Here is a 26,506-nt window from a genome sequence, read left to right as displayed (position 1 = left end):
ATATATTTAATAATTGTATTCACGACGTATTTATTTTTTGTTTTTTTGGATACGTTTTGGCTATAGACGATCCATGTACAGCAGGAAATTATCGCGAATTTATATCCCAAAATATTGGTGTAAGACATAAAGGCTGTTTTGCCAGTGTGTTCGAGGAATGTGACTTTTACTTCAACGACACGCTGGGGTATACATCGTCCTTTGGCAAACTGCTGACACATTGTCCACGCGACAGAAGTTGTGGCAGTCCGTTACCTGTTTGGATTGACGGTAGGCATCGAGAAAATTCGACCCTGTGGAATATCATCATCTTTGAATTTTAAGCATCACTCGTGTACGATAACATAGCTATATAATGTATAACACGTTCATACGCATATTAACAAGAAGGCATGGCAATATCAGCAATTTATATATTAATATATATTTAATAATTGTATTCACGACGTATTTATTTTTTGTTTTTTTGGATACGTTTTGGCTATAGACGATCCATGTACAGCAGGAAATTATCGCGAATTTATATCCCAAAATATTGGTGTAAGACATAAAGGCTGTTTTGCCAGTGTGTTCGAGGAATGTGACTTTTACTTCAACGACACGCTGGGGTATACATCGTCCTTTGGCAAACTGCTGACACATTGTCCACGCGACAGAAGTTGTGGCAGTCCGTTACCTGTTTGGATTGACGGTAGGCATCGAGAAAATTCGACCCTGTGGAATATCATCATCTTTGAATTTTAAGCATCACTCGTGTACGATAACATAGCTATATAATGTATAATGTGTCGTCTGTGTTTACGTGTGAGATGACAATACAATAAAAAAACATAACAATCTGCATATTGGCATCATTTAACATTAAAAAGATCAATTGAAACTGTTTGTATATATGTTTTGATTTTGTATGTTGACATAATTTCGTTCTAATTAACAATTCTCGTTTGATTTTACATAATTTGATCTTTCCTACGGATGAAAACGTGGTTAAAGAAGAATGAGTTAAACATTATGTTTGTTTGCCATAACAATAATTCCGGCTTTCATCAGGTCCTTACCCAAACGAAAATGATGGCTTGGTAAACCGAACAGTTTGCATCAAGAAGGAGTCTCTGTGTTGCAGTACCATTGTGACAATGGCGATCAAGAACTGCTCCACATTTGCCGTGTTCCGATAACCAAATGTGCCTTCGTGTCCTTCCCCATATTGCTTTGGTAATAATATAACCGATAATATAGTATTATATTAATTTTGGTGTTGAGAGGAAAACCAGTTCAATCAAATGCTGTGATTTATACATATATATAAATGTGTATGTGTTTAATAAATTAAAAGCTCAAGTGCATTATATAAGTTTGTTTCAGAATCCAATCTCCCTTGTGATACCACGTCCACATCTACCACAAGAACTACCTAGACGACTCTGACACATAGTAAGACAGAGCCTTATATACCTTCTAGTGAATACCGGTCAACAACAAAGACGAAAGAATACATTAGTAAGACGTTAGTTATCACATATCATTCAACATAAGGCATTACGGAATTGTCCGTCTAAAAGTACCATAGTAAACATATTTGTTTCGTGATATTTTGCACCTACAGCGTGCTTTATGAAATGAGTAATGTTTGTAACTGCGGATACACATGCATTATATCAAATGTACAAATGTGTTAACTTAATCCTGCCTGCTAAATTATTATGACAATTGTGTGAGGGCTCGATCGTTCAATTCGATGATATAGACCTGAGGTACACACGTTTAAAAATACAATGCAGACATTTGATTGTATTTGTCCGCAAAGTTCACACATTCTTCTCATCTAAATGTGTACCTTTTTAAAAAAATAATCCGCATATATTCGTCTTGAGATCATACAGTTGCGCGATTGGCTGGATGTCTTCATACTACGCAGTAGTTGCGGTCGAGTATTGAGCCCTTTTTAAGGCCGAATCAGAGCTGCAAACCTGCAACCTATCTGTGCTTGAAATCCCTCTGGTATGACTGGATCTTTATTTTTTTTCCAAATGTAACGCGAGAGTTAAAGCAGATGTATTGCAAGCACAGATAGGTGAGGAGTGTGCAGCCCTGAACATCTTGGACAATGACATCGACACCATAACCAACAACATTAATGATGCCGAAGAAGTGCCGTGGAGAGATTCGAAAGAACAAGCCATGGGTGACGATCAGAATCGTGGATGTATGTGACAAAATCAGAGAGTTGAGGAATGAGAAGTACACCAGCCTGGTCTCTAGGTTGAAATACCAGAAAGCGAACAGGGAGGTTAGAAAAAAGATGTAAGAGGCCAAGGAGGAATGGATTGAGGACCAATGTATCAGCATCGACAAAGAGATCGCCAAAGGAATCAGTAAAAAAGCCCACATCATCCGCAAGACCCTCACAAAGACAAGTCAGCCCAATGTCAGTGTTATATCAGACGCAGACCGAAATTGCCGCATTTCTTAACAGATGGACTGAAAACGACAGTGACCTCTAGAACTATCCGCTTCAACCAGACTATAGTTTCCGTCAGAACAATACCAAACCAGAAGCGTACGACAAAAGTTCGTCCATACTTAAGGCAAAGGTAGGGGAGTCAGTGCGTAGTCTTAAGGTAGGAACATCTCCGGGAATGGACTTCGTCTCGTCCGAGCTGATTAAGAACAGAGGAGAGGCAACGACTGCAGCAATGACGGCACTATGCCAAAAGATCTGTGAGGAGAGGATGTGACCAAAGGAGTGAACCCTGTCACTGGTCATACCATTACCGAAAAAGGGCAATCTTAAATTGTTTAGGAATTACCGCACCATCAACCTCATCAGTCATCCCAGCAAAGTCATGCTACGAATCAACCTTAATGGATTGAAACGTAATGCCGAGGAACTGCTGGCCGAAGAGAAGGCTGCATTTAGAGATTGGCGGACCACTGTGGAACAGATCTTCAACGGCAGAATCATCATTTAGACGTGAGTATACCACAACTTTATTGACTTTAAAAAAAGCTTTCGACCGCGTTTGGTATGGTGCCATATGAGAGGATTAAACATTGTTAAAGGACTGGTGCAACTCATTCAGGAACTCTACGGAAACTCCAGCAGCGCAGTTTTACTTAACGGACAGCAAGGGTACTTCCTAAGTATACTAGTGGGCGTCCGTTAGGGATGTCTGCTCTCTCCCGCAATGTTCAACCTTTTCCAGATAATGCAGGGGACTCTCTATGACCACCTAACCTCTACCGCCCTCGGTGGAAGACCAATCTCCAACTAGAGATTCGCTGATGACATTGGCCTTATGGGAGGCACCAGCAGTGAACTTCAAGATCTCACCAACAAACTCTATGAAAGAGCAGGAGCATACGGTAAGGCGGCCAGCACAGAGAGGTCGAAGATCGTGATGAAAAGCACGACCAACACCAGTAAGGACATCACCATGAACGGCGAGAAGCTAGAAGAAGTGACCAGCTTCAAGTACTTGGGCGAAAACCTGGTAAATGATGGTACTAGTATAGGCTAGACTCTCTTTGCAAGACTGTTCTCAAGGGCATGCTACAGGGAGTTCGACGTCGAGGATATTAGAAGAAAAGCTGGTTAGACAATGTAAAAAAGTGGAGATCCTTTCCCCTGGATAAATTGCTCTCAACAGGACAGACCGGATTAACTGAGAGAGAATTTCTTTCTCGTCGTCCCTAATTCCAGCTCCCTCCCCCCAACCTCAAACGGCCAAACCGGTCAAGGGATTGATGATGATGATAATGCTTAAGTGATTTTAATGTTTGTGCTGTGTTTGTATTGGTCGTTGAAATCTTAATAAATGTAGTTGAATTTTATATTCAATGCATACATGCATGATAATCCATGCTTTGATTGTGTAAAATGCTTGTATGATATGGATTCATACTTATACGTAAACTGTTAAAAAAGTACTAGTTATGTCCCCCACCACTATAGTGGGGGACATATTGTTTTTGCCCTGTCTGTTGGTTGGTTGGCTGGTTTGTTTGTTTGTTTGTTTGCTCCAACTTTAACATTTTGCCTTAACTTGTGCAATATTGAAGATAGCAACTTCATATCTTGCATGCATGTGTATTTCATCGAGCTGCACATTTTGGTGGTAAAAGGTCAAGGTCTTCCTTCAAGGTCAAATATATAGCTTCAGAGCGGCGCAGTAGGGGACATAGTGTTTCTGACAAACACATGTCTTGTATACAATGGTGTTTAGTAAAATAAACTCACGGCTTCTGTTAAATATCAAAAGGCAGAAAATTGTTAGTGTATTATAGAAAACAATACTTTTCACCTCAATTGAACATTTTTCTTATATTAATATCTATAATAAAGAGTAAACTATCTAAATACCACATCAATGCATTTGACTATATGTTTGTAAAACAAGATAATGCTTATAAATGCACAAAAGACAGATATAGAACGTTTTGACTACAAGGTAACACAAACCATCATAAATCATAATACTTTATTTTGATTGCATTATCCACTTATGTTAAGACTCTTCATATAATGTACATAAACTGTTGTTTGGTAATTTTGGAACCATGCGTATTTTTACAATTTCAGACTCCAACAAACAGTTGATGTGCTACAGCTGTGAAGACATGTGTGATACAGTGAAAAAATGTGGCGATGGGGAGGTAAGAAAACATCCTAAATCAAATATGTTGTGAATACGATTTAAACAATGTATTTTGGAACGTTTTATACAGGTTATTTAATGTTTATTAAAGGTATCTGTATTTAGATAAAGAAATGAATTTGTTTCCAGGTTTGCGTGGTATGGCGCACTAGTGCCAAGTACAGGTTCGGTTGTGCCAATAGTTTGGTAACAACACTATTTACATGTCTTTACCATCTAGTCCATCAATTGTTTATCTCATCTGGACGTTTTGTTATTTTTATACATAAAGTTCTCCCCTCCAAAGACAATAAGGTGATATTTGTTTATAATACTTCACTTGTTAAAAATGCATATATTACATATAATATATACACCATACATATGTATAATTTGTGTGATTGTATGGATACAGATTTGTCCGAAGTATTATCCAAGCTCAAGTAATTGTGCAGTTTGTTGCAATACCGACTACAGCAATGGGCGTGGATGCGGGGATGAAGGTATTCACAATCAAAACTCATATTTGAACGCAAATGTAATTGACTTATGATTGTCTTACATGCGTCGTTATAATTTATGTGTATGCCAGAACTATACAGTTGTTTAATATTGTGAAGGTTTAGTCTCAAGACAAGAACGATGCCCATTGTGCTATGACTGCAATCACGTGCGAACAATTGGTGAATGCACGTCCATTACAGTAGACTGTGTCATAAACATCGGTATGTTTAAATACGTGCGCAATAGTTCTAAACTTATTAATGAATATCAAACACATTCATTGAAAAATATGTTTCACATTTAATTTAAGCACATAGTAACCGACGTATGCACACAGTTATAAACGCTTACATCATATCAAGAGTATGCATTTTTCATTTTCTTATACAAGTTGTTGAATTTGTAGTCATGCTGTATCAAGGAATTTGAATGGCTGGATCACACACACTTCAGATTTGGGTGTATGGATTTACCGGTATAATTATAGTACAGTAATATGATATGCAACTTATTAAATGTTTAATGGAGTTATAAGTGTATCTTGATTCAATGCATGTCGCATGTTTTACAGGTTTCGGTTTCAAAAACTTCATCAAATATACGTTTGGCACTAAATAATATGTTAAAGCAAATATCGTTTATTTCAATATTGTCACTATATAATTACATAGTTAAAACTCAGTAATCATTCATTCGAACTGAATGTATTTTCAGTGCAGCGCTATTGGGAGAGGTCTGCTACGTTCTTCGCCACGCTGCAAATCCTGTTGTGACCAAGACTTTTGTAACACCAATTGAACACACCACCAGCCCATAGGCATAATTGGTACCATATAATATTTATCTACGAAACATGAATTCAACAGAAGAAATGTTGCATCTTTAATATAAAATGTGCTATACAAATTCCTTAGAGTAGTAGACTAAATTATATTTTTTATAGCAACACTAACGACAACAACATTATTAATCTAGAAAACTGGTACAATGTCATAGTCTACATACATGTTATATGAATAAATTTACACATTTACGTGTAAATGTAGACGCGGAGTATTAATTCCATTAAAGACAGCCAAATATTCATAAATATACTGTTGGAAGACAATGAATGTGTGTTGCAAGCAAATGAATTAACAGAACGGAGCTGTCATGTGGACACAAAATTCTTCGTTGTTCGTGAATTGGTTTTCTTGGAAAAATTGTATCCTTTGAATGAAACATAGTTCTCGTATAATAGAAATCAGCTAAAATATGTTATATACCTCAGATACTTGCAATGTATTTGTGTTCATTTTACTATTAGTATGAGACATTTCCTATATGTCTATGTTTATATTAGTGTGAGATACTTGCAATACATATATGTATATGTTAATATTAGTATTAGGTAATTGTTATGTATCTATGTTCATGTTAATAATAGGATAAGTATAAATGAAGTATTTCTCCATTCATAAAAAAAAACTTAATTATAAATGTTGATATTATATTTCAGGGTGACACAACGACCAACCGGAAAAGCATCGTGTATCTTCATTGACCATGCGTATACAGTGTACATACTTGCAGATGAATATTAAATGTACAGTTTAAAATGTTCTTGATTTTCCTCATATTAGACATATATTCACATCATCTCGATCACAGGACGGAAGCCCATATTTTTTTTTTCTGATGAACGCCCAGACTTGTTAATCGGAATGCTGATTGGAGTCTTTGTGATGTTTGTTTCCATTGCAACCGGTGTTATTCTGTGCGCAAAGTTTTGGAGGTAAGTAATGTTAATTTTTTTTGCTTCAATTAAATTTAAAATAATTTCGACATAAAATGTATAAGATAAAATGAAGAAAAGAATGGATTATCTTTGTTATAGTGTTGTGATGACCATGTATGCTTTTAATAAAAACGTTATTTTAATTCATTATGAATATCAAAGAAGTGAATATACAAATATTTTGGTATTTTGCTGCTCTCACTTAGGTCAGATATTTAACGAATTTCAGGACACCTCAAAGAATCAGCAACGATGAATACCCGGTGGTTATCACAAATAGCGCATTGCCATACAAACAGCCATAAGATGACAAAACTTATGTGTATCAATTATATACTGAAAAAAAACTGCATTTTACAATTAGCGATTTACCATTTAAGTGATTTGGAACAGTGGAACAAGTTGTATTTCAATGTTTAATTTTATTATCCGATTATGAACAAATTTAAAACATCAGTATTCAAACGGCATGCTTATATTTTATGTTAGAATTTCCGTCGTGGTGTGTTGTTCGAGCCGTTTAATTTATGCCCGGTTTAATGTTTTCGTGAAAACGTTTTAATTTCTGTAATTACCGTTATTCAATTGACCTCATCATAATGGTCATTGACAAAAGAACTATTACTTGACATTATGTCACATTTCAAATTCGAAATAAAATCTTTATGTATGGTGCCATAACAATTATATATACATCTGCTAAGAATTTGAAACGACCCATGTATGTTTAGGATCTTCAATACAGACATTGTCAAAACATATTACTGTTGTAAGCAGGTTGATTCCCTTTGTAATAATCAGTTTAAGTTTTTGTTGAAGATGTAAATCAGATTAAGGCTTGCTTGTAATATATATTTAACTTCTACATGCACTTGAATCTTCAAACACGTTCGTTGGGTCACTAACCAAGTCCCCAAACTCTGTTATAAATCATGTCCCGCTATGTCCCGCTTTAAGCACAACCGTTCACGTACTTGGTCGTTGTCGTCATACTATGCTAAAACTTTGCAAAAAGTTAAGATCTCAGTAGCTATTACTGGTTATTATTTAAAACTGAAGGTTCATGTTTGGTTTTAGATTAAGTAGTAAATGGTGTTAACAAAATGTTGTACCTACAGTTGGTCCTATATATGTCATAATATATGCACGATATTCAATACATTAAGGCAACTGAAACAAAAACCCCGACACGAACGAACAGCAGCAGAACAACTGGATAACCGCCTTAGAACGATAAAATTGGCGTTTTAAGAAATGTATATGGGATTTTGTATTATTTTATTTAATATATACATCTTGATCTTCACCAGCAGCAGATACATGTTTGTATTTTTAAGAACAAAACGTGAAACTCCATGTGCACCAGAATGTATTATAGTTTCTATCGCAAGCTGCTTTGTATTAAAAGTGACACCAATCAATCAAACCAGCACACAATCTCAAAAGACGCACTGATCACAAAAACAAGTTAGTAATTACACAGTGGAGAACCTACACACGAACAATACAAAGGCTTAAAGCAAAGGGGTAATCTCGAGTAAAGAAATCGCTAACGCACAAAGGAAATGCAGCCGTATCTTTTGACTCTTTTATGTATACATTTCTTATGCTATTTTATGTAAACATAACTTCACTTATAACATGACCTACATTCCAGGAGTGAAATAACGTAATGGTCATAGAGAATACTAGGTTAGCGTTGAATACAGAGAAGTTTATGTTGCGAGGCTTAGAACGCCGGAAGCGCGAGCCTTGGCGAGCGCTTTCGGTGTTCGAGCCGAGCAACATAAACTTCTCTGTATTCAACGCTAATCCTAGTATTCTATTTATCCCATTTGATTTTATCAACGTGACATTTAACATAAATAGATCTAATAACCTTAACAATTATTTTAATTCAGTCATAAAAGCGCTTAAAATCTAACAAATGTAACCATGCGTAGTGATATACATGTATTTGTTCTGGTACGCAAAATAGTCTTAAAAAAATTCACACACAAACTGTAAAAAACAAGTAAAAATATCACCATATGCCTGCATTCAATTTTACGCAGTATGCGAATTTTAACACATTACGACCGCGAAAAGAAGATTTTACTTTACTAGAATTCATTTTATTTTCGAAAGAAAATGATCAAAATCCAATATGGCGGCGATTGCTCCTGACAAAATGCTGTCGATGTCAACATACGTGTACACCATCGACGACCTAGTTCTGGCTACCATAACTTTAAATGTCGCTTTTTATGATTTTTGACTGGCGCGACTTTGTACAGGTCTGTCAATACTAAATAAGCTGTTCGCTGAAGTTTCTTTAGCTATCGAAGACCTTGCCAATTTTGACGAGTAAACAGACAATTGCAGCGACTGACACTTTATTTGACAAAATATACAGGGCAATACGTTTTCCGACTTCGGACGACGAATTTAAGGACGCGCAGAACGTGTTTTTTTTATATAATGTTATGGGTATGCCGTGTGTGATCCGATGCATCAATGGCGCCCATGTTAAAATCATTTCCCCGAGAACAGGGAACGACAAAAGTACAAACAAAAATCAAAACACGTAAGAACTAGTATCTTACCTTTAATTATCCTTTAACATCCATCTAATAATCCATTTAACTCAATAATTGACGATTTTGCATCTAGGGTCTTTAATAATTATTTTAGCATAGTTAAATAAAGACCCTTATGCCATTCTATCACTTTATTCAAATGAGTTTATGAACGCGATAAACTTTCTTCTTCGTCACACGCTACGTCATGTATTACTGCTGTTCAAATGAACCGGAGCAGTTTATCTAATAATAGCCGTTGGTAAACTCGGTTGCATTTGCAGATTTCTGCATACAAACATAATTATGTTTAAACTTGCACAATGTTTTATTTATCTATGGTAAATGCCCTTATTGTACGAGAAAATAATTTAATATATAAATACACAAAGAATGGAAAACATTCCAGTGAACAACAGATAAATGAGTAGAAAATACCCGTGTACAAAATGGGACGTTCCCAATTCCAGTGTGGTGCTATTTTTACCATCTTATACTTTACACAGCTCTATGCCTAACGTGAATTAAATAGGAAAGCAAACATAGCCGATTATTCATGAACTGTGCGATATGTGTATGGCTTGTTGTACATTCTTAATATTTAAGTTAAATGTCAAGAGTATATGCTTTGGTTATAAACAATGCACATTACACGAAATAAGGAAAATGTGATCAATTGACAATTCAGATATGTCGACATACAGTACATGTAGAAAACATGTGAAATAAGTCGCGGTTATAATAAATCGTCAAAAAATGGGGAAAATGACGCAATAAGTATGTCATTTTATGACGCCATCAATCAGCTGATTCATTATACGGATGGCGAAAAATTATGTCATATGACTAGATTTAAAGGTTGAAGGTCGTATAATTTTGAAGCTTAAGTTTTGTCGACTTTGTTATAAATAAAAAAATAACAAAACAAAAATCGTGTAATTTCATATTTTATTTCTACATTTCTTTTGGTGAATATGTCATATATATGTTTTTCTGCAAAATATGCACATTTTCTTCTAATGGGTGACCTTAAAATTTGATCAATGAACCAAACAATACCGACCTAATTTTAGCGCATATCGCATGACGTCATTTAAAAAGTAGTCCGTGCACGCGACAGGTATATTCCACAGTGTTGAATACAAGCAAGTATATTTCACAACGTGTTATACCGTCAATGTCGCGGTGAAAATGGGATACAATTTTGTTTATTACACTGGTGTTATTACATTAGTTATATAACTGTGAAATGACGTCATTTTTGTGACGAAATGACGTCATTATTCCAGCGTATTTCTTCACTTAAACTCTTGTACAATGTGAATAAACGGTAAAGAGCATAAAATAAAAAGAAAATTTGTTGGTCATGTTATAAATAGAATCTTAGATTCGTGGTCATTTTGTATTGAATTTATTAAACGAGTCATCTAAATAAAGATAAAAACTCGGCAAGCCTCGTTTTTGTTTCATTTAGATGACTCGTTTAATAAACAATTCAATACAAAACGACCACTCATGCAAGATCCTATATATATTTCAGTATCAATCGCGGAAATCAATCGTGTATTAATTCCCTTCATGGTTTAGATGGACGTCAGTGATACAAACATATGTTAAACTCGCCTTTGAGCTCATAGAATATATCAACACATTATGAAATCGTGCGGTAAAATTCACCGGTTAATCATAGCAACATATTATTCCTTTTTCATGTTACACGTTCATGTCAATTCAGCAACGGGTTTAAGTAAACTAACTTTATTTGCTTATTAAAAACCATTTATAGTATACCATAATACTACACATATATATATAATGAATGCAATTAAATAGCAAACTACAAAATGGCGTCCTCAATATTAATATGACGGTTATCTTTAACAAATCCAATACTTGTTCATTTAACTGTCCGTAATGTGCATTGACGATTCATGTGAAGCCGGATCCGATCCGAAAATATCATTGCAATACAGGTCGGATGTTAATGTCACTCATAAGGTCTGCGACTTGTGTTTGGTGATGAAAGTTGGCAAGTGATTGTGTTGAACAGCATTTGTAATTAGTGACTGTTACCGCAAAGGCACGGAGCTGCATGTATATCTCTATTCTGATCGACATTAAAGTTATGAATGTCATTGTCTAATTAAACCCTGAAAATATATATGAATGTTTTCAATATCCCCAAATGTTAGAACAGTACAAGTGTAGTCATTGCAAATGACACGTTTACCCATAAAAACAATATAAATATTATACCAAAATATCCCAGGAAAAAACTGCATGTGTGACATCCGTGTCGACTTGGTTAAAATCCGTCTCCAATGTCAATTGTGTGAATGAAGATCAGATTTGTTGCTGATACGTTAAATGAAGACGAGATACATGTGTATCCAACATGTAAAAGAAACACACATGCAAATAATAAAGTGTTGACATAAACACAATGCTATGCTTTGTCATAAATATGTTTTGATCTAGAAAATCTAAACGTTAAAGGGGCCTTTTCACGTTTTGGTAAATTGACAAAATAAAAAATAAGTTGTTTCAGATTCGCAAATTTTAGTTTTAGTTATGAAATTTATGAGGAAATAGTAAAATTGAACATTTACCATGCTTTAAAATATCCATTAAAAGCATCTGTCTACGTTTTCAAAACCTCAAAATCATAAAGCGTTGCAACGCGAAACGATTGATTAAATAGGACAAATTTGTTGTTGTCGTTTTATTTTGGGAAACTACGAGGATTGCTTATATAATTAAAAAATACATCCGTTAATAGCATTCGGACGCATGGTCGAGTGGTCTAAGCGGGAGACTTTTTACTCCAGGACTCCATGGGCCAGTGGTTCGAGCCCAGTTGAGGGTTACTTTTTTTCCCTTTTTTAATTGTATTCTTGCTTTTATACTGGAGATTTTTAGGTCCATTGTTTAAATTTATCAATATAAAGCATTTAATAACATGCTTCAATACATGCCAAAATCTGCGAAAAGGCCCCTTTAAGAACATGACTGAGAACAACATGTTTTTTTATTTAGTTCAGTTTCTATAATGTTAATTTAACAATAACTTATCAATTTATTGGCTGACACATGCCTGTATGCAGATTGTGGATGTTGTTGTAACCAGTGTCAGTGCACATTCAAATCCCGAACAAGAACAATACAAATCAACTGGGATATAATCATCAATTTTCTCAACCATTTGTGTAACGAAGGAAAAGAAGATACTCGTTCAACATCGTTCTGAAATTTGACACGTCCCGTGATATGTGTTAATTGTAACAGTGTACGTTCTGCGAAACTGGTATATTTGGAATACGTTTTGCTATCAAAATGTTTAGGTAGCCCTATAATGAAAGTAACAGCTTTTACTTTCGTTTAGAGACTAAATTATGTAATATGTGTCGAAATGCCTTAAAAAAGTATATACTTCCATAAAATTAAGGTTACCAATGTAAACACAATTAAAATCCGCCCAGATCTGGAAGGATTTTCGATTTGCAATTTAAAACAAAATAATTATCATTGAATGCAAATGTAAATGGTTTACTATTAAAAATGTAAAATGTTATATACAACATACATCATTATAATTGTATTTGAATCTACCATCATTTCGCGGTATGTGAATTGCGGCAGGTTGTTACCTGATATGCACCTTACCAGTAAAATGTTAGCCATTTGCGAATAAACCTGAAACATCAGCTGCACCAGCAAGATAACACTTTTTATAACATGTGTTCCTTTATTTATGTCAATGACCCGATTGACAAAAAGTTACTCATTTTACAAAAATACGAGACAAGAAAGAAACGCAAAAAACACACAAATCCTAGGATCGCCGCCTTGAAACGGCAATTTTAAAAGAACTCTGGGTTTTAACCGGTTTTTAAGAGAACCAAACCTCACACTTGCCTAAATATTATTCACATCAATTTTTTGTGTAAACATTAATACAACAATACATTTCAATTTAGTTACCGTGCAACTTCTCAATAGCTGAATTAAAACATGAGCTTCATAATTGTGACTTTCTCAAGCACAACAAAATGAAACCATTTGATAATGAACCATGATGATATTGCATCATAGAGCTAAACATTCAGATAATCGTCGTTCAAATCAGGAAGATACAGCAATAAGGTTGTACAAGGACACATTTCACAGCTTTGATGTGTATGTCTTTCTTCAGCCACACAAATTATAACAAGTCAAGTTGCTTAAATGGAATAACATATTTAAGTGAAATTTAAATATTAAGAAAAACTGAAAACGAGATTCTTAGCATGCAAATCAAGAACTATTTACATCATATACAAACATGTATGCATTTTTATATGATATTTTTTTATGATTAAAAAGATAACATGAACGTTTCAATGATGTTTTCAGATTAAAATTAAAGAAAAAGAATGATAAAATGGCAAATACAATATTAAGAGAAACACATGTGATAAAACGTGATAAAACATAAGCAAAACATGCATGTGTATTTTGACAAAACATACATCGAATAACATGTCAATAATTATATATAAAAGACATACAGTTTGTTTTCTAAATGATTTCATATCAAACATCAAATACAAACAAACTATGAATATATGAAAACAACAGCACGGTAATCTTAACAAAGTCGTCCTTCAAAGTACCACACTTGTGGCATACAATTATTTTCATATCATGATATTAAATTACCGGAGTTATATAATAGATTAACGAGACAACTAGAAAGTGACGATAACGATGCCACTAAATGACGGAGACAGATTTAAACCTTAAAGGGACTGGCAACCGCGATTGACGAAAAAAGAAAAGTTTTAAAATACCGTATTTTTTTAAAATTATTAGTTAATATTGATTAAAATATCATTACATTACTTGAACAAAGTTTATTTTTTTCAGTATATTCGGTAATAAAATTTCGCGATGTGAAATCGAAAGTACTTGGCGAAAATAGGTGGCATAACGATATACACACTATAAATAACGCAAGTAGATTGATAATTTTATATATAAAATATTTACACTTAAATACGCATGCACAATTTGCATTCCTGGGTTTACCACGTGACGATGGTGATCAATCTACTTGCATTATTTATAGTTAACTGGTAGTTACCTGGTAGACATATCCAGTAAAATGTATTACCGAATATACTTAAAAAATATGAAAAGTTAACAACTTTTTTCAAGTAATGTCATATACCAGTCGTGATATTTTAATCAATATAAACTAATAATTGTAAAAAATACAGTATTTTAGAACTTTTCTATTTTCGTCAATCGCGGTTGACAGTCCCTTTAACATTCATACTGTTTGGTCCGTTAAAGGCCCGTGCGCAGTAGTCAACCGACTATGATAATAGCTTAAGTGGTCATAAAAAACGAATTGTTCAAAATTACATATAAATACATTATAAACTTCTTTGTCAATAAATACCTTCTAGGTATATTAATTTTGGTTAACTTAAACATGTGACAAAATATTTGACACGTACGATTTAATACACTTTTTCAGCAAAGTGACAAAGATGTAAACTAGCCTGGGGACAAGTGGTTTTCTACAGGAAATTCCAATGGAGTCTATCGCCGTTATTCCGGTATTGAGATGAAAGTCGGGTTTGTACTTTCAGACGAATACCCACTTTCCGGAGATACAACTTTATTGCTGATATTATGCGTATAACCAGTCGGTTTTAATGAGAGTTTCAGTGCATTATTTAAATCTTGTGCATTTTGAACAAAGCTATTTATATCATGTTTTGCCTCTCCATGTTTTATCACTCCACTATCGGTAAAATATGAAACATCAGATGAGGAGCCATTTAAACTTGAAGAGGTTGTTAAAGCAGACTGAGTTGTACCAAGCGAACTACTTGTTGCACCAAAGGATGAACTCGTGTGACTTTGTTTATATCCAATGTCACTTTGACCGGAAATGCTGGCTGAATTATCCCCAACTGAAGAGTATGCATACGAATTAGACCTACATAAATCGTCGTTGCAATCAGACGGGCTCGGCATTCTCATGTTGAAACTTGGCGATTCAGTGCCCGTGAACATGATACATGTAAAAGCCACAGGGTGTATCAAGTCATCATGGGGGATAGCGCCATGGAAACTATTGTCATGTTTGCCCACATTTTGATTTATAAAGCGCACAGTTTCAGTACCATGTGCATGTTTTCGGTTATAAGATGCACTAGTACTTTGTCCAATTCCCATTTCTAGTGCATTTTGGGACCCATTGACCATCGTTACATCATTGTCAGCAACATAACCATTGACCTGTCCTAGGACCATTTCATATAACTTCGCTGGTTGCGAATTCAGTGGCAGGCAATTGTTTTCAATGTACGTTTCTGCGTTCCATTCATTATTCATACTCGCATTGTTAGCATTCTCCAGCGGATATTCAAACACACTATCTGACTTCGGACTAAATTCTGGTTGAGGACCTATATAACACATATGAGTAGAAAGCTCGTTTTCAAGTAGAGAGCTACTCGCTGATGAAATTCGTTCATGGGCGTGTATCCCTCTTTGGATTTGTTCAATTTTGTCCGGACTTTCAAGTCTCGGCTTGGGGAGCATGTTCTGAAGAAAGGACCAGAAATTCTCTTGTTTTCTCCTCGAATCATTTTCAGTTGGAACTTTAATTTTCGGGAGACGCTTCCAGTACCCAATATCTTTAATGTTCGACACTCTCTCATTTCTATCAACTTTTTTATCGATATTGACGCCATCAGTACTGATCTCAAAGTGGTTAGCCTCATTCTCACATTGCGCACCCTTGATAGCTTCGATAACTTTCTGCGGCTTGAATTCATCTATTTCCAGGCAGAGAATATCTTTCCCATCCTCAATCAAGTTGATTAGGAATCTCAGTGCCCAATTATCATGAAGCAGGTTTTCCGTATACAGAAAATGCACTGCTGCGCTCTTCTCAAACAATGCTGATGTCGTGTTAATGGTCTCTGAAACATTATTTTAGATTTTGTTAATTTAGATTTCTCTTTGAACAATTTCTTGTCATGTGTTTGTGTCGTAGAATAACCCCTTAACACTTTCCTCGGGATACTGGTTTCTCTGCAGAAAGAGCGCATAATAGCGTCAGACATTGACAAGAGTCCACCTTCAGAGGTAGAGGATGAACTGACGTAGAAATAATGTCATGACCAAGCCCCACGCAAGTTATGTGGCCGGAGGTTGAATCCTAAATCATCGGATTTGTAACCAATCACTTAATGGCCAATTCTACACAGCACGGTTAGAATTAAAATAACATTAAATACGATAAATTATCCTCCAACTCACCTTAGCAATTAATCTTATATGTGAACCGTCAAGAATGACACATGCTCATTCAAATATGTCCATAGGTAATTGGTTCTGATTAATGTTAATAGTTAATGAAAACAATCTTCACATTTAGACATTTATCTCCCTTTACAAGACACTAATTATGGACAAACCTAAAACAAACATTTAAAAAATGACACTCAGTCTTAGATCCCTCTTCGCGAATACCCGGTACTAGTAGAAATAGAAATACTCGAATCTAAATCATTGTCATCTACTTTTTCCTGTTTTAATATCTTTGTATGTGACCACACCAGAGTCTTCTAACTGGTCCTGGTTTGAAGTCAGCAGAACAGACCACATCATAGATCCCATACATGTTCATTTTCTAAGGTCACAAGGTAAGCATATATAAAACATCGAAGTGGCCTACCTGTTCCCAGTTAAATGGCATTAGATATTAACATGTATTTGTTCCTTCCTTTTACAGGATTAATGTCAGCAGATATAAACACATTATTGTCTACTGCCTGTATCTGGTTTAATGCCACCGTCACCAGAAATGAACACATCAAAGTCTCTGAGCTTTTCCTGATTTGAAGTCAGCACAAAAGAACACATCACAATCCCGTACCTGTTCCTGGTGTAATATCAGCAGATATGAACACATAATAGTTTCGCTCCTTGAGGTTCTGCCTGATGTATTCCGCCTTTTCACCGTCATCATCAGAGTGATAAAGGAATACGTGGTACTCATACTTGTCCTCTGAAATGTATTACGAAATTTGGGATTTATATAAAATCCAAAAATAACAGCACATTTTCACTTAAAATGACCAAATTAAAGTACCGTGTGATTCCTTTAAATAAATGTTAACTTTGTTGCAAATTATTGTTGTATTGGTGTAACCATTTGGTAAAGAAATTGCTGTTTTGTTTAAAGACGACTTTGTTGTTGTTTGAAGGTAATGATTTTATTTAATTTGTTAACGGGAAATACATGTTAACGATCGACATAGTTTTGTAAGTGTGTTAGATTTTAAACACAAAATAAAATAAATTTCCGATATTCAACTGATATTGAAATAATAAAAAAAGTTTTATTTATTTCATTTTATATTGAAACAGGGTCAAGGAAAGCCATACTCAAAGCCTCACCATCCATAGTCTTGCGATGACAGCAGGGGCAATGCACGTAGACAAGCAGCTTCACCTGGGGCCCGTAGCACTTGTAAATACAAAAGCCTAGCAGGAATGCGGCCACGAATATTCCCACAACTGAGGAAACCGCCATCACTATCATCATTGTTGGTGGATCTGATCTTTCTGGAAGGGTTTATATTAGTTTCAGTAAACACATTTGTCAGGATTAGAGCGTTGAAAAAGTCTACACTATGTATTAGCAACCTGCAGGACTGATCCCTTTCTTGGATATAACACCATTTTTTAAATGTTAAGATTTGAGTCATTTAAAATCATTTACTACTGTTCATGTAACGGAGACAACAAGTCCACAACGTTTGATCAAGACGTTGAAGGTAGTCATGTGGTTCTTGTGAAGGTCACATACTATCATACTGGCGAACATAAACGCACAGTTTAGTGCTTAAGCGGACAAGCCCCATTTTAACTAAAAGTAAATATATAACTTTTGAGCTTAAGGTTTGAACATGATCTTCAAAGTAGCACCCTGCTTCTGATGTGTAACACTCGATCTTTTATATGTGAACATGTATGTACACATATTCTTTAATCCGTCAATTCATCGAGAGGCAGACATACCCACAGACAAACGCAATAAAAAGACAGAGTGATTTAAATAAGGCCGTCCCTGCAGCTATCGAAGTTTGTTTATTTAAAGAAATTTAAACCACGTCGTAAAAGGCAGCGGATTTCCATTTAGCATTTACCAACCAGCAAATCGCATTTTATACAAGAGATTTTAGTAATGACAATTCAAAACATTAGAACAAACAGAATAAAACGATGTTCTGTTATTCATAAGTTGCAAAAAAAGTATCTGGTATTTTGCAAGTAGTGTTCTTTCAGAATAATAACTAAAGCTTTGTAACAAACTATCAATTGGGACATATACATATGGTTTCATTTGTCACGTAGGCTAAAGCGCACATAACGAAGAAATGTGTTGATCATTAGACCACAAAAGGTGTATTGCAAAACTACACTTCATGGTGATAACACATTGTATGTTTCAATTAAATCGCTTGAGAAATGTGAACGTGGTCGATCCCAGCGATCTTTACAGGGACCCGTATTACCTCCTCCCAATCTAATTACCTCTTCCCTGAATGGGATGTTATAACACACGGACCAGCAATACCTGTCTTTGTTATCCACACCATCCTGCTTGTCTGACCTTTAATAAATTGGTCATTCATGATAGTGCATATGAAAGATCTGGTGGTATCCATTGGCTCCACTTTCACTATGGTCAGAGTTACTCCCATCGTCGTCTTATCGTCGCTAAATGTAAGTCAATGATAAGGGATTCAAACATGGATATGTTTGGTTATTGCCAATGATTTTTTATAAGTACATTAATGAATTGAATATTATTTTATATACATATATATAAAGCTGAAAGCTTAACACAAAATGTTTGAAACTCTTAACATATGGAAATGACTACTTAAGCAAGTGAAAGATGAGGACATTTAGGGTATTCATAAAATGGCCAGTTACCAATCAAACCATATTGAAAATATTAATTGAGAATACATATAGTATATTCTAACCTTTCATTGGTAACAAGATGGTATCTGTCGCTGACATTTGAAGCAATTTTGTCAATGTCAATAGTGTCCACTGACCACATTACAATTTGCACGTCATTATTGTTGTAACACCCAAAATCGCCCGTGCAATAAAAGCTTATATTCCCACCATAGTCGAGTATCGTTTGATTTTGTGGAAAAGGCTCAATTAGCAATGGCCCACTCGCCCGTGTTGAACAATCTGCGCAAGTAATGGTAAAAATAGAAGAAGTGACTATGTTTAATGACACAACTTGCACGACTGATGAAACACCTCGTACTACAAGCAGTGAAAATATTTGATAGCTTTTAACATGATTCATGTGAGAGCTCTGAATACTTGGTATTATTTGTCCAGTATCAGTAACAAGTGTTGTGGAGACATGCTTTGTTATCGTGAAATCAAAATTGATCTCTACCGGAGGCGTATACCCAAAATTGTACAGGTACAAGTCGTATTTCAAGAAGTGGACTCAGCCTTATAACTAGTAATTGCACAAAAGGCAGCAGTACTTTGGAACAAAGTCATTATCAAGGTTGACAATATATTCAATTAAACTCATATACATCATATATATATATATAGCTCTAACGTGTGAGTGAACAAAGTATCAAAGTTTAACAATAGGACATAATTCAGTTAACATATTTTAATGAAATAAACTTACGAGAGACATGCAGCGATATAATGTGACTCAACATCACTGATCCATTTGACACAACCAAGTCACACCGGAATTTTGTGTTTTGGAAATCCATGGCGTGATATATCCTCAGCACCTGAAGTGAATTGTTTCATGCTATTCTGGACATGAACCCACAAAGGAAAGAATTATAATATTTCCCATATGACCTGCATTGAGCGAAAATATTTATTATTCCATATGTCTACAGCATAACTACAGACCAGTCTGCGTTGAGCTCGCAGTCTGGTCGGAAAACTACCCTGTTTGATATATAGTCAAGTAAGATGCTGTGGTCATTGACAGACATTGTGACTCCTTATAAGTTTATACAGTTGCAAAGGAATATGTGTATCTATACTTTTCGGATATGTCATGACGCCGCTAATTGTGTAATCCGAGTTTTCCAATTGCTTGCAGTTTATTTACTTTGTATCTGCTTTCTACCTTCTCGAGACAAAGATTTTCAAGACTGAATAAGATGTTAATTTAAATACACATAACATTGGTTCAAATGGAATTTATATTGTTATGATATACACGTAGAAAAAAAATAGAAGGACAACAACCTTGTCGATATTGCAAGCAAAACAGAATGTCCCTTCATGTGCAAACCCTTATACGTTTAAGATTGTGCATTTCTCTTAATCTTTTAATTTATGTCCATTTGTAACAGCAATAGCAAGATTCAGAGTATTTGAATATGCAATATTTTTCTTACATTAATCAGATGTTCAACCTCTGGTGATTAAATGATACTAATAATCTCACTTTGCTTATTGGGGGTATCCCATGTTTTATGCTCATATCTCATGTTCTTAGTAAGCCATTGCATTAGTTAATGTCATTCTAAATTTAGAAGCATACCTTATTTAATGTTAAGTCATTTCAATGTGTGCGTGTGAATTGCCTGAAATACGAACGTGTGTGTGTGTGGAGGGGGGTGGGCAAGTTTTATGAAAATGTGGTAATACCATGTTCTTTTTTACTTTGAATTATTATAATCCTAAATATAAAGTTGTGTTACATATGAATAATGATGGACGAACGAAAAGACGGGCGGAGTTCAAACCAAAAGCCTACTACAGGAAAGCCCTGGTTGTAAGCAAATAACTACAAACTTTTATTGAGATATTGAACAACGAAAATGCCTGTTACGCGTGAGCGGGGATTTTCATTGGTTTAAAACACTGAGATTTAATTTAAATTTCAGCTGCAAGAGGGCCCTGAGTTTGAACTATATCAATTTTCTGAATTAATAATTCCATAAACTTGTAATTTTAATAGGATACATATATAAAAATATTAAGTGGGTGAAACAAAACATGTACCAATTTGAAAACATTGAGTGTATGAGTATTTTGAACGGTCTATGATAAACAATGTATTAAACTCGCACCAAAAATATTTATCGTATGATTATGCGATCAAAATCATGTTAACCTCACAAACATGAAGACAAAATAATAATAATTTTTGTCCGTTTTACTACTTCGGTTTTTGTTCACCTCAAACATTATAATTTGATATGACATTACATTGGATCCGTATGTTCTAGAAAAGTCAAATGAATACATAATGTACTGGAAATACTAATCATATATAGCAAATTTCTATACAATCTATCATTTTTTTTTCTATAGTCATGCGACACCCGTCATGCTAAAATGTGTGTTTTGCCATATGCGGAAAACGTAACTCTGGAGCAGCCTGTGCATTTGCAAGGTCTGGAGCAACGCTGTCCGTAAATGAGAAAACTTACGGAAATTTGCGTAAGTTAATAGTTCACATGTATCTCCTGACAAGAGTTAAGACTGGGCTGGCCTGGAGCTACGATTAACCTTTTTATATGGAATAAGTGTAATGTATGCATGACACGGTTGATATCAACGCTAACCTGACCATCCTCTTCTGTTTTGGGAGTGTCAGTGCCCCGTGTTTCAGGGGGATAGGGTAACCAGACCTCGCTCGCGTTTAGAATATGCCACTGAATGGCGTGAAACCCACTGGCGCAGCAAACCAAGGCCTTGGACATCCCGTAGCGAACGTACTCAGCCATATTCAAGTTTGGGGAGAACGCTGGATCTGGTATGAGGCACATAATATATTGTCAATTTCACAGTGAATACTTTCACGATAAAATTCCTGCTTGCAAATGCGTTCAGGCTTAAGTAAATTGACTTTCAAGAGCTACTTTCTGACGCATATGCGAGTGTGCGAGTGCTGAATTAGAGTCCTGGTCGATTAATGTGTCCATAAATTAAATGTTAACAAATGAACTCTTACCTTTGAGTGACCAACACTAAAGTAAGATTCAACATGGTACCTGTTCTGTTTGAAGTGTCACAGATGTTACCACCAGACACTTGCCAGTGTGACCGTAGTACCAACAGGGTGGCAAGAGCGCATAACTGTGCCTGCCATCGCCTCATGTTTGACATTGCGTACGTCAGCATTTAGTCATTCTACTGAAAAAACAGTTGGAGCGTCCACTGTTTAAAAGGGACTTTTTACGTTTGGGTAAAATGACTGAAAAAAACAGTTTCAGATTTGCACATTTTCGTTTTATTTATGATATTTGCAAGAAACAGTAATAATGAACTCTGAATTATTACCATGCCCTAAAATATCCCAAATATGAATATTTTGACGATTTAAACAAGAGCTGTGTTTGTGAAACACGATACCCCCTACTGCGCTGCTTTAAAGCCATATATTTGTCCTTTGACCTTGAAGGATGACCTTGACCAGACCTTTCACCACTCAAAATGTGCAGGTCAATGAGATACACATGCATGCCAAATATCAAGTTGCTATCTTCAATAGTGCATGTTTTGACCAAGGTTACAGTTTTTGGACCCACATATTTTACCTTTGACTGACCTTGACCTTTTTACCACTCAAAATGTGCAGTTCCATGCGATACACATGCATGCCAAATATCAATATGCTATCTTCAATATTGCAAAACATATTGCAAAAGTTTGACCAGGGTTAAACAGGCCAAAAAGAATATGCACCCGATCATTCGATCCGGGGGCATACAAACATAAAATTATAAAGCGTTACAAACGCGAAAGGATTGAATAATTAACAGAGTTGTGTTGTTATCGTTATATTTTGTTATATAATATAGTATCGTTACATGATGAGCATTGCTTATACAAAGTATAAAATACAAGACTGATGTAAACACGGATGGCCCAGTGGTGTAAATGTGAGACTTTTAAACGAAGGGTCAGTGGTTCGAGCCCGGTTGAGGATTACTTGTTTTCCTTCTTTTATTTAATTTTTGTTTTATATAGGAGCAATTTAGTTCCGATGTTTCAATTTATCAATTTAAAGCATATAATGACTAAGTAAAATTCATGCCAAAATATGTGAACAAGTCCTTTTAAGTATAAATAAGTAGAGGGACAAGATGGCACAAAGCTCATATACTGACATCAAAAAGTGCTGTAACTATTATGTAAGACGTGCATCTGTACGCATGATCTGTAGCAAATTAACCACACTAAATCTTACGTTAAACTTTATAATCTCCAAAATGAGAAATAGTAACAATGATATGAGTCGTGCTCTGGGAAAACTGGGCTTAATGCATGTTCATAAAGTGTCGTCTTATATCAGCATGGTCAGCAGACGTGAAGCAGTCACGACACTTTCCGTTTTTTTATGTAATTATTTGTTTAAAGTAAGTCCACACTATGCGGAAAGTCTCGTCCCTGATAAGAATGCATTGACTGTATAGACAGCACTATTAACACATGCATTATGCCCCGTTTTTCCGGAATGAAGCTCATATTAAGAAACATTTTGACAAGAAGATAAGCTTTAGTACATTTTCTATAATCTCAAATCAATTGAAACAAAACGTCCCTCGCGGCCATGTTTTTAGGATGGAACTTTCAACATACCGGAATATCAAAAGTATGTTCATGTTTTTTTAATCACGGATCACTTTAAATCTCGAACATTGTTCAAGAACCTCTCAACAAAGAGTGATGTCAGTATGATGCGGATAATGAATCACGGGCACAAAGTCAAAATAGTCGTTACAACAACACAACAACTTATATGCATACATAATATGATGTTCGGAAGAAACAATTAAAGCACTTAATTCAATGTCCTCATTAACTTAAACATTTAAATGAGCTCGCTAGCCAGTGAAACGTCTCCAACGGGAGTAGTGCTAGAAAGAAGAAATTAGGATTAGGACGAGACCTCGGCTGTGATAATAATGATGATGATGATGTTTACGATGATGGTGGGAATGATGTGGCAATGATGTTGATATGATTAAGATGACGATGATGATAGGGCTATCGATGATGTTGGTGATGATGAGTATAATTGATGATGATGATGATGTTTATGATGATGGTTGGTATTGTCGTAGTCATGTTAAAATGTTGATGTTGAGGTTGTTTTTTTATGGTGATGATGGTAGAGGTCATGTTAAAATGATGTTGTTGATGCTGCTGCTGATGTTATAGATGATGCTGATGGTACATTCAATGATGATGGTGGTATATGATGTTGATAAGGATACTGATGCTGGTCTGCTATGATTATAATGATGAATGCTTTTGCAGATGATAGGGATGGTCATGAGCTGATAATGGTCTCCTACTTCTACTGGTAATAATGATGATGATGATGATGATGATGATAAGATCAATAATATTCAACTTCCTAGAAATAAATCTGAAACAAACTAACATATGCGTAATAGATGTATACATAACACAACACTTAACATCATCGAAGTTACATGTACCTTTTCTCGGCTACTTTATTACTTACAACATCACAAAACCACATCCGTGTGCAGCTTAAGTATTACTGAATGAAATAACAACATCTTATAAATTAGTTATCACATTTGATTATCTAATTCTTAAAACCATATTGCCAATATCCCAAAACTCAATCCCATGTGAGTTACAAAATCACTTTTTACAATAAAATTTGGAAAAGATAATATACACACACGCATACCTTTTCATTGCATCGAATAATAGATCCATATTTTAAACATTGTTAAATAAACAAAAATCATTATTCCATGAAGGAGTTGTCAAATACATATCATTAAATGTGTAATCCAAAAGATATTGCCACATTTTACTATTCACGCGTGGTTTACAAATACTAGCTACAAATAAACATTTTCGTGTGAATTTCATGTAAATCCTATGTCTGATTAATAAGTGCGAAAATTATACTCCATGCACTAGGTTACTTCATCTGTATGGCAAGCGTGGGCTTTAATATGTAGTTGCTGTAGCGAAGAGGATGTCGAGATGTTTACATTTGGTTAAAATAAGCCTAGTGTATTTAACTATTTATAGCTCACATAAGCACGAAGTGTTCAAGTGTGCTATTGTGATCATCGTTATGTCTGGAGTCTTCGCCGTGCGGTGTCCGGTATTCGTCGCGCTTTGTCCGGTATTCGTCGCGCGGTGTCCGGTATTCGTCGCGCGGTGTCCGGTATTCGTCGCGCGGTGTCTGGTATTCGTCGCGAACTTTTAGCTTTTGTATCTCCTTTCTACTGTAGAGGCCATTTTTTTCATCCAAACTTGATGAAACTTGATCAGAATATTTATGTAGACAATATCTAGACCGTGTTTGAAACTGCGTCAAGTTCAAACTTAGAGCAAGTCAAATATAAAAAAAAGCCTTGTTACGATTCTTAGGCCAAATTAATGACTAAATTTTGAAGAAACTTGGTCAGAATGATAATTTGGACAATATCTAGACCGTTATCAAATCTGGATTACGTGAGTCTAAAAAGTCGGTCACCATGTCAAATATGTAATTAAAAAACGTGCAACCATTCCAGAAACCAATTGTATGGCTAAATCTTAACGAAACCTGCTTAGAATGTTTATATCCATTAAATCTATAGCAATAATGACTCTCGGTCATGTGCGTCGTTTAGCTAGATCGTTTGGTAAAATGTTAGAAAAACCTCTTTTCCACTATTGAGGCCGCATTTATGACTACATCTTGATACACCTTTGTCTGACTATTTTTCTTTATGTTTGCGATGCCGATTTAAAATTTGTGTCACTTGCATCGAAACACTAGATACACAGGTCGAACATTTAAAACCTGTATTACCACTTCAGTGGCCACAATTATGACTCAATCTTGATGAAACTTGGTCATAATATTGGTTGAATCTGCGTCACGTGCGATTAAAAAAAACATTTTGTCACCACGTCAAATCTTATGAAAACCCTTTTTCCAATTTCAAAAA

At 35.2% G+C, this 26,506-nt stretch overlaps 1 protein-coding gene across 1 annotated transcript; it reads right to left on the bottom strand.

Moving 5' to 3' along the window:
• Nucleotides 1-14,763: 14,763 nt before the first annotated feature.
• LOC127834628 (uncharacterized) lies at nt 14,764-25,382 on the bottom strand. The gene is made up of 9 exons (XM_052360633.1): nt 25,243-25,382; nt 22,565-22,706; nt 22,136-22,323; nt 20,224-20,335; nt 19,538-19,757; nt 19,123-19,265; nt 17,940-18,107; nt 17,416-17,547; nt 14,764-16,456 (listed from the first exon to the last, which is right to left on the bottom strand). The coding sequence occupies exons 2-9, from the start codon at nt 22,692-22,694 to the stop codon at nt 15,072-15,074; spliced, it is 2,478 nt and encodes an 825-aa protein (XP_052216593.1). The 5' UTR covers nt 22,695-22,706; nt 25,243-25,382; the 3' UTR covers nt 14,764-15,071.
• Nucleotides 25,383-26,506: the final 1,124 nt, after the last annotated feature.

This window comes from Dreissena polymorpha, chromosome 6, assembly GCF_020536995.1.
Source record: "Dreissena polymorpha isolate Duluth1 chromosome 6, UMN_Dpol_1.0, whole genome shotgun sequence".
Classification (NCBI taxonomy): Eukaryota; Metazoa; Mollusca; class Bivalvia; order Myida; family Dreissenidae; genus Dreissena; species Dreissena polymorpha.
Note: the sequence above shows the minus strand (reverse complement) of the source record. Positions and strands in the feature narration are given on the sequence as shown.

Bases quoted from the DNA above. Each gene is read 5' to 3' on its own strand.
- LOC127834628 (XM_052360633.1), bottom strand. From the start codon at position 22,694: ATGCTGACGTACGCAATGTCAAACATGAGGCGATGGCAGGCACAGTTA. The intron at 18,108-19,122 runs GTATTGCTGGTC...AAACCCTTCCAG, and splicing joins GGTGTGGATAACAAAGACAG to AAAGATCAGATCCACCAACA. The intron at 17,548-17,939 runs GTGAGGCTTTGA...AATACATTTCAG, and splicing joins TCATCGCAAGACTATGGATG to AGGACAAGTATGAGTACCAC.